Raw genomic sequence first — 16,437 nt, 5'->3', positions numbered from 1 at the left:
GCCTGGTAGAAATTTCTACGGGGAAACTACATATCCATAGTCCATTTATGTGGCGGATGAGTTTGGTTCTAGCCAGAGACTCGATGGAGCCGCTGTGCTTTGATATGCTGCGTATATGCCGATAAAAAGATATCATTCTGCATGGTCCAAGTAATGATAACTTTGGGGAGCGTTGGCATGAAAAAGCCCCAGAAGCTCCGGGAGGGTGTTCTGGAAAAGCGAGTATTGCCCATTTCGAGTCCAGGGGTCATGGTGAGACAGGGGAGGAGCTGGAGAGAAACGGGATCCCTTACTATGTAGACATCTCACGATGATTGAGGGTCAGGAAAACCATCATGGAATATTCTGCTGCATAACACCCAAACACTATGCATCAGCAGCTTCATTTGCATAGGGTTATTCCAGTTTGGATGCAAGATGCCACCACTTTGGTATCCCACCTTCGTATCCAAGATATCTTGCGGGTCATTGACTTGTTGGTCTCTTTGTAAAGAGTATTTTTTTGCCCGACAGTGTTCCTCATAGAGACGAGGAACATGCCCTGCGTAGAATAATGCATGATTGCCCTGTTCATACTAAGTTTCTCAGAGGTTAGAGGCTTGTAGCTGAATGGTAATTGGTCCTTGGCTTCCGCATGATGATTCATGACACCCGGGAGGCACACCTACGTGCATGCATTGGGCACAACTTAAGGCTTAAACGATTTCGAAGTTGAAACCTTCCTTTTCAAACCTTGGGTACGCAGACGACGTAGCGATCCCCCAGCTGTACCTCGCAGAACACTTGTACCCCAAGTTGATAGAAGGTTGCTGATCGTTCGCCTGTTGACATTCTTCGCAGGCAAAGGATTTCCATGGGTGAGCCAAGCCACATCGACGCTTGGGGCCGGTCTCCGCAACAGGAACCCCATAGCAAAGCCCTAAAAGGGCCGCCTATCCCTCAACAACCCCAGCCTAGCGTTCAAGGGTGTCGACGGGCTTTTAACTAACCCACTAAACCCTGCGGAGGCGGCCGCCTCCCTGTGCCACCCCTTGTTCGGAGGGCTGACTCCCCTCTGTCGTCGCCGCCCAATGGCTACCGCCCAAGAAACGGGCAATCTGGGCCCCCCAAGGTCAGTCCTTGCTTGGCTTGGTTGGCGACGAATCTGCACGGAGGGAGACGAAAGGGTGTTGTTGTCTTTCCTGTATTGCGTATAGGCTGCATGTAAAGTGCTTGGGGCTCTCCCGGCGGAAAAAGAGTCAGGATCGAGTTACATACAGATGCACAGAGGCGCTCAGGTTAGAGCTGCGGGAGACATCATACCTGGGGATGGGATGGCTGGGCGGGCTGGTTCTAACTTTTTGAGTTCGAACCAGAGCGAATAAACTCTCCAGTGGGCAGTGGGCACCGGCCCACCAACTTCCACCACTCCACCAGGACCACTCCACCAGCACCACACCGCGCACATCCACCCTCTCCAACCACGTTGTCAACTATCACATCACGTTCCTTCTTCCTCGTTCTGCTTTTCTCTTTTCCTCGATCATTCCTCCTCCTTCGCATACCCCACCGCCTCCTTTCCCTCCAACAACGGCTGTGGTAGCTGTCCGCGGGTTCTTCCTGTCGCCCTGGATCGTTGCGACACTGCCTGGAAAATTTCTCTGTCTCTTTGTTTGTTTTTTCCATATCAGACGGCCGCTGCTCTCTCCAAGTATCAACCTCCTCCGTTGAATCCCGGTGCTGCGTTCCGCTTTCGTATGCTTCCACTTTTAAAGATCCTCGTTGGGAGCATTCATTTTCCAACATCGAACCAACTAGCATCTGCGATTTCCCAGCCCATATCTATGAAATTTCTTGAGGGTAGGTACGGATGATTTCGATCCTTCAGATATGACGAGTTGAATAGGCCACTCTCCAACGGAGAACATGCAAGATTGTTGGCCCTCGGTGTTCTCGAGCTCTCTTTTTCTCTCCATACACGCTCTGCGCCTCGCAATATTTGCTCACCCGTTTGCTTCCCAACTTCGTCAAACATATCTGACTTCTACCTCGCATGGTACCTAGGAGTATAATATATTGAACTGTTGGCTCCGTGACGCCCCGGATCGTAACAGCCCTCTGCGCACATGCCACAGTATATAGACATAGCCGTCGAATTACACACCGAGTTCGAATAATATCCAGGAGTGTTTTGAAACTCTACTCTGGTCCCCAGCCAACCCTTTCTGGTCCCGCTCGCATCCCAACTGGCTTAGGTGGTGCGCTTGCTGGACCTGGCGCTAATAGTTGCCTGCTGGTTTGTTGTATTTTGTCCTACATCATATCCTGGGCAATCAATCATCTCTAAGGCTTAGATATAAAGTTGCTGAGCAATATTCTGGAACCAGCCGCTACAGTGGAAGCTGCCTATCTTTCATTGTGCTTTGTAAGGGAATGAACTTCATGGATTGATGTGGTGCTTTTTGGTTGGTGTTTAGTGCCCTTTCTAACACCACTGAGTTTGACTAGCCATGGCATGATGCGGTGTCCGAAACGATCAAAAGAACGGTATCGTCGATAAAGACTTGGGCAGGCCCGCTATCGTCTGTTGCTCTTGTTCATCCTTTCTTCATTTTCCTTCCCCGGACGAGAGAGTATTCTCCTCCCTTCGCAACTAGGAATCATGTTACCATCCGTGGCACAGCAGTCACACCACCTATTACATCACCATCTTGACCATCAACCTCCTTTCGACCATTTGGATCCTCAGTACGATCTGGCCGGCAGTGCCTTACGATATGCTTTCCGTCAAGGTCAACAACACGGATACGCAGATCAGCAGCAGCCGTCGGCGATGCTGCGTCAGCGGGTGCAATACCAGCGACCCGTCCAGCGACCAAATGACCAGGATCAGACGAACGTATCCATGGTTAGAAATGGAAGCACTGCGGAAAACACGCTGAGACGGAAAACCCCCAACGGCACACTGGCGGCAGGATACGACGGCACACTTGGAGATCATTCCATCCAGCGTCCAGCCTTAAAGCATATTTTGGTTTCATTGGATAATGGCCAGGTCATATCACCACACTCTGCCCTTCCCATAGAGTCTTGGCAATATAAAGGCCTCGAACACCTTCCATCTTCCCAATTTCAGAATTTCCCGCAGCCATACAAGTACGATGTGAATAGATCTGCCGGCCTTCCTAGTGCTATACCCCAAAACACCAATGGCACGAGTTGGATTCGATCGTTGCACTATCCCCCCGGCATCGATTCCATGCTAAACCAAACAACACCGCTTCTTCCATCACAAAGGTACTATATGCAAAATGGCCCTCCGATTCCCACAGTATTAGCTTCGTCACTGCAGTCTACTCTTGGCCCAACGGCATCTGGGGGAGTTGGCCCTTATGGACCATACTGGCCTGACGGTGCCTATATACCTTATCGACCCGCTGCGTCCCGCGATTTACGATACAGGCCAAGCCCAGCATTCGGCTCTGTTCAAGACAACTCCGCAGGTTTTGCGTCTCTCCAACAACCTTTTAATAGGCAGTCTCTCCCTTCTACAGAGTTACTTACTCCTGGATTCTCCTGGAATCCCTTGCCAGCACAACTAACGCAACAGAATCCGCATCAATTGTATAATTCGGACCCAGTTGTCCAGCAATCATTTCCTCCTCGACATTCACATCAAAACCAACTGGATACATTCTGGGAACAAAACAGTGACCCTTATCGTAGTAGATCGTCACAAAATACACGGCTCGATGCGCCGCATCAAAGACAGCCCCAATTAGATAATTCCAACTGGCAAGCTCTGCCACAACAGAAGACGCTACAAGGTTCAACATCGGACATTGGCTCAAGGCCAAGGAATACCGAGTTCAAAGAAAAAATTCTATCCTGGGCACATAGTGTATATGTTGACCTGCTTACTTCCCTTCACCACACTCGAAGGAAAAACGCCGCATTAGGGATTCAAGACAACAATGCCCGGTCAAAACCGAATATATATCCCAAACCCCCGAGACAACCGGCTTCTGACTTCGAATCACAATCCAGCAACGCAGATATTACTCATCATAATGTCCAGGGAGTCACTCTTCCGAATCAACAATTCCCTCGAACCCATTCTCGACCTATGGATATGATGATGGAAAATCAAATGGATGGCGGCAAACAAATCCCTCTGCGCAGCTCTGTTGTACCCGGTAACAATTTCATGCGGAACTATCACGACGACCGCGTTCATTTCGCGCAGCATCCCAATCATCGATTAGCGGACAGTCATGGATTTGATAATTTTCGCACGATGCGTCGCTCTTCTGGCGGTATTGTTTACGGTGAGGCTTCCGTGATAGAGAATGCTACTTATGCGTTGGATATCCTGTCTAGTCTTTGTCTCGAAAGCGGATGGGAATGGATAGATGGAATGCTTGTTGGCGGGTGTCTCGCCTATGGCCTTGGGGATTATGATAAAGCTCTTCGGTGGTATACCCGAATACTTAATAAAGATGCTTCGTACGTCGCACTCATCATTATTATTGTTCTAATAGTGGAGCAACCATTTTGTTGTTTGCTGACCTAACATTTCTTCTTACTTTTTTGATAGACACGTCGAGGCGATATCTAACCTTGCGGCGACGCTTTTTGCGCTTGATCGACGCGAGGAGGCATTGAACCATTGGCTACGCGCTGTCAAGTTACGACCAAGCTATTTCGAAGCTGTAGAGCACCTAATTGGGCTTCTCTGTAGCACTCAACGGGGGAAAGAAGCTGTTAATATCATTGAATTTGTTGAAGCAAATCTGCGTGCTAAAACTAACGGAGAATGCTTCAAGATGGATGGTCTTGTCAGCGAAACAGACAGTGAAACAGAGAGCAGAGAGTCGAGCGTTTCAACTACAGAGTCCATGGAGAAAGCAGCTTTCGATTATGAAGTGGAGCCTGCCAGTCCCCCTAGCTTCGGTGCTATCACGAATGAAAATGCCCCTGGGTTTGGGTCAAGTGGATATGCCATACCTGGTTGTGACAATGGACGAATGCTTGCACTAATACACGCGAAGGGCAATATGCTCTATGCCTTAGGCGATAATGCTGGAGCAGCGTCGGCCTTCGAAGACGCCATTCTCATCGGAGCAGGGAGGCGGCGACGTGGAATTCGAAGTCTTATCAAGCTGATACTGTCGGCGTTTGAGGAAGATAACCGCCACTGTTTACCGGCACCTTCACAGAGGCGCGAATCCACGAACCCACTGTTACTTTACCCAGATAAGGCACTCCAAACGGCGACTCTCGTTTTCCCTCCCCAAGGAAACCTTCCAGGATTCCAGCATATACCCGATGGCATTGCCAAAAAGGCAGCTATTTCTACTACCAGCAACTCGTTGCTTTCCCTAGCTAAAATATATCAAGATGGGATGTCTACTACCACTCCAGGCATTGGAGCTTCAAAAACATCCACGGGAGTCCGTGACATCCTTGCTCTCTATTACCTTTCCCTCTCACTCCAGCCCAGTCCATCCACGGCCAACAACGTTGGAATTTTGCTCGCGAGCGTCCAGCAGAATGGACCACAGAACGCTCCTCGTCCATCTGGTGAGAACCAGTTGCCGGATATCCCTGGGGTTGTTCCAGGCAGCGGAATTGCTCTTGCTTTGGGTTACTATAACTACGGCCTAAATCTTGATTCGAAACATGCTCATCTTTATACGAATCTTGGAAGCCTTTTGAAGGATATTGGTCAGCTTCCAGCTGCAATCAAAATGTACGAACAGGCTGTACAATGTGACAATAAATTTGACATTGCGTTGGCCAATCTGGCAAACGCTGTGAAGGATTCAGGCCGAATTAACGACGCCATTGGCTATTATAAAAGGGCCGTTGCTGCTAATCCTGAGTTTGCAGAGGCAGTTTGTGGCCTTGCAAATGCGTTGAACTCAGTTTGCAACTGGGGAGGCAGAGGTGGGATTGCGGCTAATAATGGCGCACGCGATCGGTGGCATGTCGATGACAAAGGGATGCTTCGAGACGCGAAAGAAATGGGAGTTGATTCCGGCTGGATAAAACGCGTTGTTGAAATAGTGGATAAACAGCTCAAGGATGGGGAAATGTGGGGCTCTGGTGTGCTAGCGAGCATGCCCCGGGACAAATTGGGTCTCAATCTAGCTCTCGTTGGACAAGATTCAGCTTTAGCTCATTACAACGCTTCTTTGAACGCACTCCTGAGAAGCTGGGCAGGACAGAAATGGGAAGGATCAAGAATCGTGAGGCTAGTCGAACGTGCGATAAAATTGATCGGATGGCGTTGGTATCAGGATCGATATGTTCATGGCAAAGAGTATCCGCCCTCAAAATACGCCCGACCACAGCTTCCAACTAGCTTAACCGCTCCCAACGCACCTACGGTCTTGCCGTTCCACACTTTTACATGCCCTCTTTCAGCGAAGCAAATTCGTCACATATCGCAACGCAATGGTCTCCGAATTTCATGCTCTACTCTTCGATCCCCATGGCTACCTGGAACAGTCTACTGTCCTCCCCCGCCTCCTAATCCCCACCTAAACGTTGGATATGTTTCGTCAGATTTCAACAATCATCCTCTGGCGCACTTGATGCAGTCCGTTTTCGGCCTCCATAACCCTCATCGAGTCAAGGCCTTTTGCTATGCAACGACGTCCAGCGACAACTCTGTGCATCGAAAACAGATTGAACGAGAGGCGCCTGTTTTCCGTGACGTCAGCAACTGGCCCGTTGATCGATTAGTGGAGCAAATCGTCAAAGACGAGATACACATTTTGATAAATCTGAACGGTTATACCCGTGGCGCAAGGAATGAAGTTTTTGCCGCTAGGCCGGCACCCATACATATGTCGTTTATGGGCTTCGCTGGCACACTCGGTGCTGAATGGTGCGACTATATCCTTGCGGACCAAATTTCAATCCCCCCCGAAACTCTTGCTCCAAGAAAACGCATTACTCGGGTCGAAGATCGCTTAGTGGAGGAGGATCATGCTGAAGACCTGGAAGACTGGATCTATGGAGAGAGAATCGTCTTCACCCGTCATACCTTTTTCTGCTGTGATCATCGCCAGAGTGCCCCAGACTCACAGGACAGGCGTTTAACTTGGGAAGAAGAGCAAGTCAACCGGTGGAAAATGCGCAAAGAGATGTTTCCCGATCTCCGTGATGACGCTATAATCCTTGGTAACTTTAATCAGCTTTATAAGGTATGGAAACTCCCCACCGTTGGAATCAACTCCGCCCACCTTCAACCCCCCTGTACCAACCTCAAATGAAACTTACACTTTTTGAATTCCTCAGATCGAGCCAACCACATTTCGTACCTGGTTACGTATTCTTGCCCGCATTCCAAACGCAATACTTTGGCTACTTCGTTTTCCAGACCTTGGAGAACAAAATCTCAAACAGACAGCTGTTGCCTGGGCCGGCGAGGCCACTGCCTCCCGCATCGTTTTCACCGATGTTGCTCCTAAACATGCACATATTTCTCGTGCTCGCATTTGCGATTTATTCCTTGATACCCCTGAATGCAACGCTCACACGACTGCAGCGGACGTCCTTTGGAGTGGTACCCCCCTCCTCACGCTCCCGCGATATAAATACAAAATGTGCTCCCGCATGGCTTCTAGCATCCTGACCAGCGCTCTTCCGCAGACTGAAGCTGGTCGTCTCGCTGCTCGTGACCTAATTTCGTCTTCAGATGACGAGTATGAAAACCGTGCGATAAGCCTGGGTCTGGACCTGAGATATGAATTGGGTGGCCATGGCCGTGCTAAAGGGAGATTGGTCGAACTGAGAAAAATGCTTTTCCTGAATCGATGGGAGAGTAAACTCTTCGATACAAAACGATGGGTGAATGATTTGGAAGATGCCTATGATGCGGTGTGGCTGAAGTGGGTCAGAGGGGAAGAAGGCGACGTGTGGCTATAGCATTTCAGGGCCTTGATTCATCCCAAACCCTGTTGTCATGCAGGCATACCCTTTTGGCCGTTTTTAAGGCCAGCGGTGCCTAGGGTTGGATTCTCTCGGCGTCCCTGAACTTCCCTTACATATCTATCTAGATGATATCTGCTTTTTGTTACACTTTTTTTTAAACTCTACTTTTTGATTTCATGTTTTATTCTCAATGTTATCGCCTTGAATTATGTAATTTCCTATCTGTCCCCCACCCTTTTGCTTTGAAGACAATATGGGACTTTGATGTTAAACATTATATATTTTTCCCTTTTGTTTTTGTTTGCGATTTTCTGAAACAACCGTGTATGTGGTCTGCCGACGGCGTTATTATTTAAACCACTATATCTGACACTTGGGGACAAAACAGGATAAAGCATGTATTTGACATGGGACTTCAGAAGAGGTCGGTTGGCATTTTGTCAGGGAAAACACGACTGGAAATGGGTAGCCTGGTGGGCAATTTACTACCCGGCCCAACGCGTTTTTATCAAATCATTTTTGCTATGGGCGAGAGTTGGCTCCATCGTCCGTCGCCCCGTTTTTTCGCTTCGCTTTGTTTTGCTAGCTCTTGTTCCCCCTTGCTTTAATTTACTTCCATTTCTTTTGGGGTTTCTGATTAATGTATTCTTTCCACTACAGTCCCCTACTTTTTCTTCTTTTTTTGCGATAGAGATTCTATTTTTGTATCTTGTATTTTTCTTTCCAGCTCTGTTCTGCTCTATACCTGACCCCTATTGCCTGGGTGTCCTTTTTAGATGATTTTTGATCTAGGTTTTCCCCTTTTGCTGGTTTTAAACAATCCTCCATTTTTACTTGGAGCCACTTTCGACCACGAAGCATCCTGTTTCCATCTAACTATATCAATTGTGGTTGCTACTTGCCACTTTTTGTGGAAAAAACGCTCTTTCGCTCCGGTTGTTTGCTGGCAGAGGGGGGGTGTTACCACCTGCCTGAGCTGTCCGGGTAAGAAAAAGCGCGGAGGAAGAGGAGGTGATAATTTAATTGCTAGCTTCATGGCTATTATCCCGAGCATTTATTTGTATGATGATTGACGATTGTGTGTTTTGGCTGTTTGGCTACCTTCTCACAGGAAGTTTTCCTTTTTTACTTTACTCGTTGGCGGAGGGTATTGATTTTCTTTTGGTTTTATTATTATAGATATGAGCACGCAGCGCCTAATCCTTTTTCATTGTTCATTTTTATTTTTATATTTTTTGGTTTTTTTTTTTAAACCCCGTGGAAAGGGATAGGATTTGTTTCTCTATTTTTATTCAGCATATCAATAACTAGACCATGGATCGCTAAGTCTCACAAGACGGGAAACGGCTTTTCTTAAGGGCGGATTTCTTGATAGAAGGATGGGTTTTGATGGGCGGGTTAGTAATGAATAATATTCCTATTTGCTTGATTTCCTTTTGCTATGATGCAGGGAGACGTGTTTCTTCTGTTCGGAGCCTTCCTCGCCTATATACCCGCCCTACAGCCGGTTTGTTTTAGTTATTCAATTGCTTCATATATTACCTATATAGAGAGAGATATTTTAAAGACTTACAATCATATTACTTTGACATAACAGACCCACCTGAGTCGTCATAGACTAATTAAACTGAATAAGAGAAAATTGCAACCCGTTGTACTGTACAAAATTCCTGTATCCACCCAAATGCTTCTATGCAATGAAAGGGTAGGAGACCGTAGAAATTCAAGCAACAATAGGGTGTTCCTCTTATATCAAGCAATTTGAGATACCTATTATGCACATCACATGTCATCAACACAACGGAGCTCGTGGTGTTCCTGTTAATGCATTCATGTGTGAAGATGGAATATTTTAAAAGGATTCAAATTACGCGACATGTGTGGAGTCTGCTTCTTTCATTGTTTTTGTAACCTAACATTTTGAACAAGGGGGGAGAAGTTCTGAAGCTAGAACTGCAGGGACTGTTTCGCAACCTGCGCATTGGGATTCGTATTTTGTATCTAATGGAGACAACCGATTAATTCGGGCCTTTTGTAGCCGGGAAGATTTGGTGCGGTTCGCAAAGTGGTGAAAGGAGGAGAGAAAAAATAGCGGGACAAACGACATGCAATCTAGCAACGTATCAACACATACTTTTGCCTGTTAGGAACACCGCAGTACTGTATGAGTTATATGAATCATGGGAATGAATCCCTTCCGTTGGGGACGGTCGGTGCGTACAACTACCCGGTATCTCAAAACTGCCTAGGTAATCTTCCTGTATCTATGGAGAGCAGGGAGCAAATAACCTAGGTATGACAGGCTCTAGTTTAACCATTGGGATAGCACGCGCTACAAGATCGCTCAGTTCTTTTCATGTGAAGCCCACCTTCGTCTTCGTGGGCTGCAAGGTATCAGGAGCCGGGAGGGACGCGCAAGGTAGAGGCTGATATCAGCGTTACGGGTCAAGAGAGAGGGCTGTCCGCACTCAAGTAACGCGTTTTTGCAACGCCTAGCAGAACTTTGAGCACTGTGGGAATCTTGTAAGCGGGACTCTCATAGCTCATGCAACGTTTAAGAAACAGAGGTCACGGCGTCCAAGGAACCAAACCAAAGAAAAGGGGATGGAATGAAAATGCCAGCCCTGGCTGTAGAGTATGCTCACTGATCTGATGGTGCACTACGGAAGGGCCATCAGAAGAGCTGAAAAAGGGGTGCCAAGGGGATCGTTCATTGAAAAAAAAAAAAAAAAAAAAAAAAACCTTCGGAAACCCCGAGGGATAGGATTGATTCGCTGATCGTGCAACAGGCCAGACTGACGGACTACCCAAGCAGGGCCGCTTCAACGTGTGAGGCGCATGGGGGTTCGTCACAGGCTGGGTGTTTCTTGTGCAAAATGCTGGGGATTCTTGGCCAAGCATAACCCCCTGAACATGTCCACGTACTACTATGGTATAACCCTGAATTTTCGTTAGGGTCACCCTAATATTTAAGTGCTCTGCTAACCAAAATATTGGGGGGTGGATTTCACTGGATGAGTAATATATTATTAATACACAACCTTCTTTGTGTACCACAACAACATAAGGATTTTTTTTATAATAAAAGGTAGAGATGGGATATATGCTATACACACAGTATAGATGTTCAATTTTCAGTACCCCAAAGGTTCAATTATGGATCATCAAGAACCCGCGTAAATTGAAACGCGAAAAAACCACGATGACCCCCCAATATTGTGGTTAGCATGGCACTAAAATATTAGGGTGACCCTAACGAAAATTCAGTGTTATACCATAGTATGTCTATGTGGATGTCTATACGGATGGATGGATGGATGGATACGACACACTCCGTCCAGTTTGTGTGCGAGGATCAACCCCTCTCGATCGCCAACGGTGACTTGTGTTGGATCAAATTGGACCCAAAGCGGCGAACATTCGGCTAGGATATTTTGTGGCTACCTGTGCACTGGGTTTAAGCAAGGATAAACCAAGCCTGGCCGCCAGTGTTCAGCTCGACTGCCAGCTACAGCCTCTGCACCTAGGCGCCTTACTTGGTCTGCAGCGTACCCGTTCCTGTGGTTCGCTTCCTCCGGCTGGGCATCAAACGTAATAATAACGGTGGATTAAGACATAGCGAGGGTCCTTCGAGGAAGGGATAATTTTTAGAGCATCATGGTTCCAACAATTTATACGATCGTTCGTGTAATCCTAGTCCTTCATCCGGATGGAGTGATTCGTTGAATCGTTTGATGGCTGCACATTCATAGCATTTTGCCACTGTCACTCATACTCGTGGCAGTGTCGGAGTCGTTCAAAAAGGATGTTTTGCAATAATTAAGCCACAGTATGGTATTTTACGTGCCCAATATCTGACGGATTTGTGCTTCCCAAGTGACGATTAACCTACCCAGACATGCGTGCTTACTTGCATGCATCAATTTATTTCCAACCATCGTCTCACATCTCATCCCTGTCATCAATGGTGATCAATAAAATTCCAGCTTGACAAGGGCCTCCTTTCGCTGCATCTGTACGCCGAGATTTATGTTGTCTCCCTGGCGTCGATGTGGGTCGACTCGCTTGCCTACAAGACCGTTTTCTTAGTATGCCACATATTGGCTTGCGGACCCACCAGGTTTAACGAACCTTGTCGGGAATGAATGGACGTATCTCGCCTCATCCACGTTGTCAAAAGGAGCCAGCTTTGAGCCATCGAAGTCTCGACTCGATTTTCTTTCTCCTTTAGGAGGATTTCGAGACTGGCCAAGGAATGTGGCTTAACCTCGGCGTTCTGTTGATGGAGGAGCTTGATCGCCCACCGTTTTTGGCGGGGCGGGATCAGTTGAAAGCTCCCTTACTCGCATGTGTAGGATTGCAGCCAATCCAGAGCCTCAGATGTCAGGAGGAGGTGGCTCCTGAGAGCTGGCCTCCTTTCATCCTGCACAATTCTCCACTTTCATAAAGTCATAATCTCTCGAACTGGGAGCCAGGAGAGCTAAAGCCGACTTCTCGTTTGCTATTCGCATCTTTTCGAGGACCCACCCCGTCGCTTATCTGGAGGAAGGAATCTCAATCGAAACCGCCAAGCAGAAAGTGCCTGTTCAAAAGGGACTCTGTGCAGAGCCCGGACCCTGGGGTCGCCGCTCGTCCATCCTTTGGGGCACATCGCGCTGTGCCTAGTACTAATCCGGAATGTTGCACTCACTGGGCTCATTGAACAGGTGGTTCGCAAGTAAACTTGCTAACATGACTCTGTTGCAGTTGAGTTTAACGGGAACTATGCGGAAAACTTTTTGCACCGGACTAAGGGCTGTTCATATAACCTCATCATCGCTAACCGCGCTTTTACCCCTCCAGAACTTGAAGAAGACTAAGGAGAAAACCTGATACTTTCCAAACGGCCCCATCATTCACTCGTGAGCGAGACGTCGTGTCTTGTGGAAATTATGCTCTTCTTCGGTTGAAACATCCCATCACAGCACAGCGCTGGTCCGCGACCTGCCCAGCCGCAAAATGGTAGTAAATGTGGAAATTGTGGCATTATTACATTGACGATAATGGCGAGCAGAATAATTCCGTCAGTCCAGGCTAGGGTATTGAACCAAGATATGGGTATCGCATCCACATGTTTGACCAAATAATTATCGCGGTCCGGCACAATGTCAATAACGAAAGACCTGGGGATGATTGTTTTGCCTGTCAAATTGAACTTTCTTTGGAAGATAGCCAGCCAGCTTTGCGTGGTTTGATACGGTCGTTGATCTGCGACTTGGCAAAACTGTCGAATATGGTAAGGATCTGGTAGATAATTTACTGTTCATTTATTTTCCTTTGTCATGTTTTGTGAATATGTACGCACTCAATACTCTGTACTGAGATGGCAACAAAGCATGTCATATGTAAGGGATTTTGACCCATTGGCCGAACATGTTACCCCAAAACTTTATCTGAAGACCCTTTTGATCACAGAAGACATGTATGAAGGATGTCCATGGCTTGTGATTGTCCCTACGTGGTCGGGACATACTTCCCTTACCTGTAACCGAAGCCTATGGCTGATATAATTTGCATGAAATACCTTTCATTGCAAACAGCCAAGCTGATTGGGTCCAAGTGTGTCCTCTTGCGTGATAGATGATTCATATTAGTAAATTGCTGTTAAACCAACAGCTCGAAGACGGCGGAAGGTTTTCGGGGGGAAATGTGGTTGGGCTGAAAAACGGATAAACGATGGACGAAAGGCGCTGAAAAGGAGGTTTACGGTGGAGAGCTGAATAATGTTCAGGAGTGGCACGATTGTGAAAAAGCAACCCGAGAAATGCCCGGAAATGACCAAAACTTCAAGCTCAAGTTCTGCATTCATCAGATATTTTTGTTACTTCTACGCAGTCGTCCGATTATTCATGTGATGTCATAATAAACACAAGCTTGGCGTGAGGCCTCGAGTCGAACGGGAAGTCATTGCACATTGTTTTCTCCCCAACCCCGAGGTATTTGCCGATGCTGCGACGAAGGTCGACAGATAGAATGATTTTGACTCCATTTGGAGAAAGTTCCCCTATACCAGCAGATACGGCGGATGTTTTCTTGGTTTCAACCGCTTTTGCGAGGCCTGTCTTCGTGCTTCTTCCATCATGTTCTATTATCCAACAGTGTTCCTCCTACCACATGTATCGTTTCTCTCCAAAAACTTTGACTGCACCACTCGCGATGAGCTGCACTAGCGAACTGACAGAACCAGTCAAGTCCTAACGGAAGCTACCTTGAAGGCGAGCGGTTTTGTCGCATATCAAAGCACAACGCTTTGGCGGCCAGCATTGACCCTGCCTGCCCTCAACTAACCCGTAGACAAACCTCCCATTTTAAAAATAGTGGTCCTGGTGTGTTCGGTTTTCCCACCCCGCAACCAACCTTAAAGATGAGCCAAAAATCCCCAAATTGGGAATTGACTCTGTGCCGCCCATAGGTTCCGCTCGGTTCTTTCATTGGTATCGAATCGGAAAATGGTCTCATCAACTCTAAGCCATTATTGTTACATCATTCAGAAGGAGGAACTCGTTAGTCATCAGCCAGGCCCGACCAGATTCATCTCGGCGATTCCAAATGGCGATGTTCGGCTCTGAGAAGAGGCGCAATGAGAAAAAAAAGAGCAGATTCTTCATGCTTGGACACTGGCACGGCACTTAGTTCAGGTGTCGAGAGCCAATAGACAAGGCATCCCCGCGACCGTGTGAGATTCCAGCTTGCTCGGGCGGCAAATTGTGGCGCGCACAGCTCTGGATCTATCAGCCACAGTGATCCACCTCGGACGTTGGCATTGGAGGCTCTCACGCTATTCCAGAAGCCTGCAGCCGAACATCAACAAGCGTCAGATTTTGTTGCTTGAGGGGTCATTGGCCAATTCGCATACGGATTAGAAGCCAGAAGTCCGTTGTCCTTGAATAATCACTTCTCATACCTCGACGCCCAAACCTCGTTGTTTCTGGTGCCAACCCCGTTGTCTTGCTGATGCTTGTAAATAACTAGTAGGTACGGAGTACATAGCAGTTTGTTGTTTATCGACCTCAGACCTCGTCGCTGGGCTTCAGCCACATCGTTCAAGCGGCTGACGGAACGCAGTAACGATTTTCCGCCACTCAGCGGCTGAATCTCGCTGCGCAGGGTCTCATTGGCCAGAAGCCGGGTAGTTTGATTCCACATCGACAACCGGGTGCACGGACTGGGGAGATTGTTTTTTTAAAGTGCAACGGTGCAGGTCAAGCGCCCCACCAGGGACCCACGGGTTGCTTTCCCCATAACCGCAATGTCACCATCGTCATGGGGACTAGGTCGGTTTTACTCGGTCTAGACAACGTCAAGAAGCTTATTCTCCTCTTGACGAACCACTGACGTTCAATTCATGCAAAACGAACTCCCGGATCAAGTCGATCGCCCGATTTCCCCTTTGTGTTCCCGGACCACTGTCTGCAATGATAATATCGTAAATTTATTCATGGGTTTGAAGTGCAGTTGCGCTCGATGAGGGTGCCATTAGTTTTCTACTTCCATGTGGCGCGGGGCAAGCTTCCAACAGCATCAAATAACAATGGAGAAAAATCACCATCCTCTAAGGAGCAGCCGAATACCCAAGCCAGGACCATTGATCAATTTCTCATAAGACGCCAAGTGCCCGAAGATCTCGAAATGGAAGGAGGATACGAGCACCTTGGATACTCGTTTCCAAGCTTACGAATGGCACCGGAGTGCTCCATGATGTTGAAATCCACTTCGCTCATTGCCCTCTGCCCGGAAAGTGACTGAATGGTCCTCAACAAGAATCCGGGCAGGCTCCGGTGTTGCTAACCCCGGTTGCAGTTTGAATGGCAAAAAAACCAATGCTCGTCATCATTTCTTCTTACATCGGACCAGGTGTGGGAAACATGATCAATGTTTCGATGACTACGAACGAGCCTGGCAGACCACCAGGCAACTTGACGAGTATCAGGACAGTTTTGCCATTTAACTTGGAACCTGGGAAGAGCTCTTCGTTGATGTCTCATGGCGTATTCGGACCCAACCCGAAACATCAAAATAACGTTGATGTTCCAAATCAAGCATCAAAACGTCAATAATCATAAGCACTAACTCACGGTCCTCACCTTATCCAGATGCACTGCCCGTCGATATCACCCGTCTTGTCGGAAAGCTTCGGTACTTTTAGCATCCGAGGATCGGACTGTGAACCAAAAGATTTATTTATCCAATCGGTCGCGAGGATTCGTGGCTCGGAACATTACAAGATCTGCGATGCAAAAACCGAGGTGAACAACGAGCTGTTTGGGACTGCGCGGAGTCTTTTCGTGCAATGAAGGGGTGAACCTTAGGGGAAATCTCAAATATCTCAACGAGTAACACTTTTTTTGGAAAGAGGGCCTATTTTAAACATGTACGCTGCGTAGAAATTCCTATGTCCACGATGTTTCCTCCATTCTGTCGAATCTCTTTGGTGAAACTATCAAAACGCTCTCGTAACAAAATGAAGCGGCTGTT

The 16,437-nt window shown here is 47.6% G+C and overlaps 3 protein-coding genes across 3 annotated transcripts; 2 read left to right on the top strand and 1 right to left on the bottom strand.

Annotated features, from left to right (window-relative positions):
- Window positions 1–1,070: 1,070 nt before the first annotated feature.
- Window positions 1,071–1,710, top strand: HCBG_00687 (uncharacterized protein; the record flags this gene model as incomplete). Its single annotated transcript, XM_045427737.1, has 2 exons — window positions 1,071–1,111; window positions 1,356–1,710. The coding sequence occupies 2 exons, from the start codon at window positions 1,071–1,073 to the stop codon at window positions 1,708–1,710; spliced, it is 396 nt and encodes a 131-aa protein (XP_045291712.1).
- A 931-nt stretch (window positions 1,711–2,641) lies between these two features.
- Window positions 2,642–8,535, top strand: HCBG_00686 (UDP-N-acetylglucosaminyltransferase; the record flags this gene model as incomplete). The annotated part of the gene is made up of 3 exons (XM_045427736.1): window positions 2,642–4,485; window positions 4,577–7,193; window positions 7,288–8,535. 3 exons carry the CDS (start codon window positions 2,642–2,644, stop codon window positions 7,915–7,917), a joined length of 5,091 nt encoding a protein of 1,696 aa, XP_045291711.1.
- A 5,958-nt stretch (window positions 8,536–14,493) lies between these two features.
- HCBG_00685 (uncharacterized protein) lies at window positions 14,494–15,683 on the bottom strand (the record flags this gene model as incomplete). The annotated part of the gene is made up of 4 exons (XM_045427735.1): window positions 14,494–14,740; window positions 14,867–15,127; window positions 15,321–15,372; window positions 15,638–15,683. 4 exons carry the CDS (start codon window positions 15,681–15,683, stop codon window positions 14,494–14,496), a joined length of 606 nt encoding a protein of 201 aa, XP_045291710.1.
- Window positions 15,684–16,437: the final 754 nt, after the last annotated feature.

The sequence above is a fragment of the Histoplasma capsulatum genome (genome assembly GCF_000150115.1).
Source record: "Histoplasma capsulatum G186AR genomic scaffold supercont2.1, whole genome shotgun sequence".
In the NCBI taxonomy this organism is placed as follows: domain Eukaryota; kingdom Fungi; phylum Ascomycota; class Eurotiomycetes; order Onygenales; family Ajellomycetaceae; genus Histoplasma; species Histoplasma capsulatum.
Note: the sequence above shows the minus strand (reverse complement) of the source record. Positions and strands in the feature narration are given on the sequence as shown.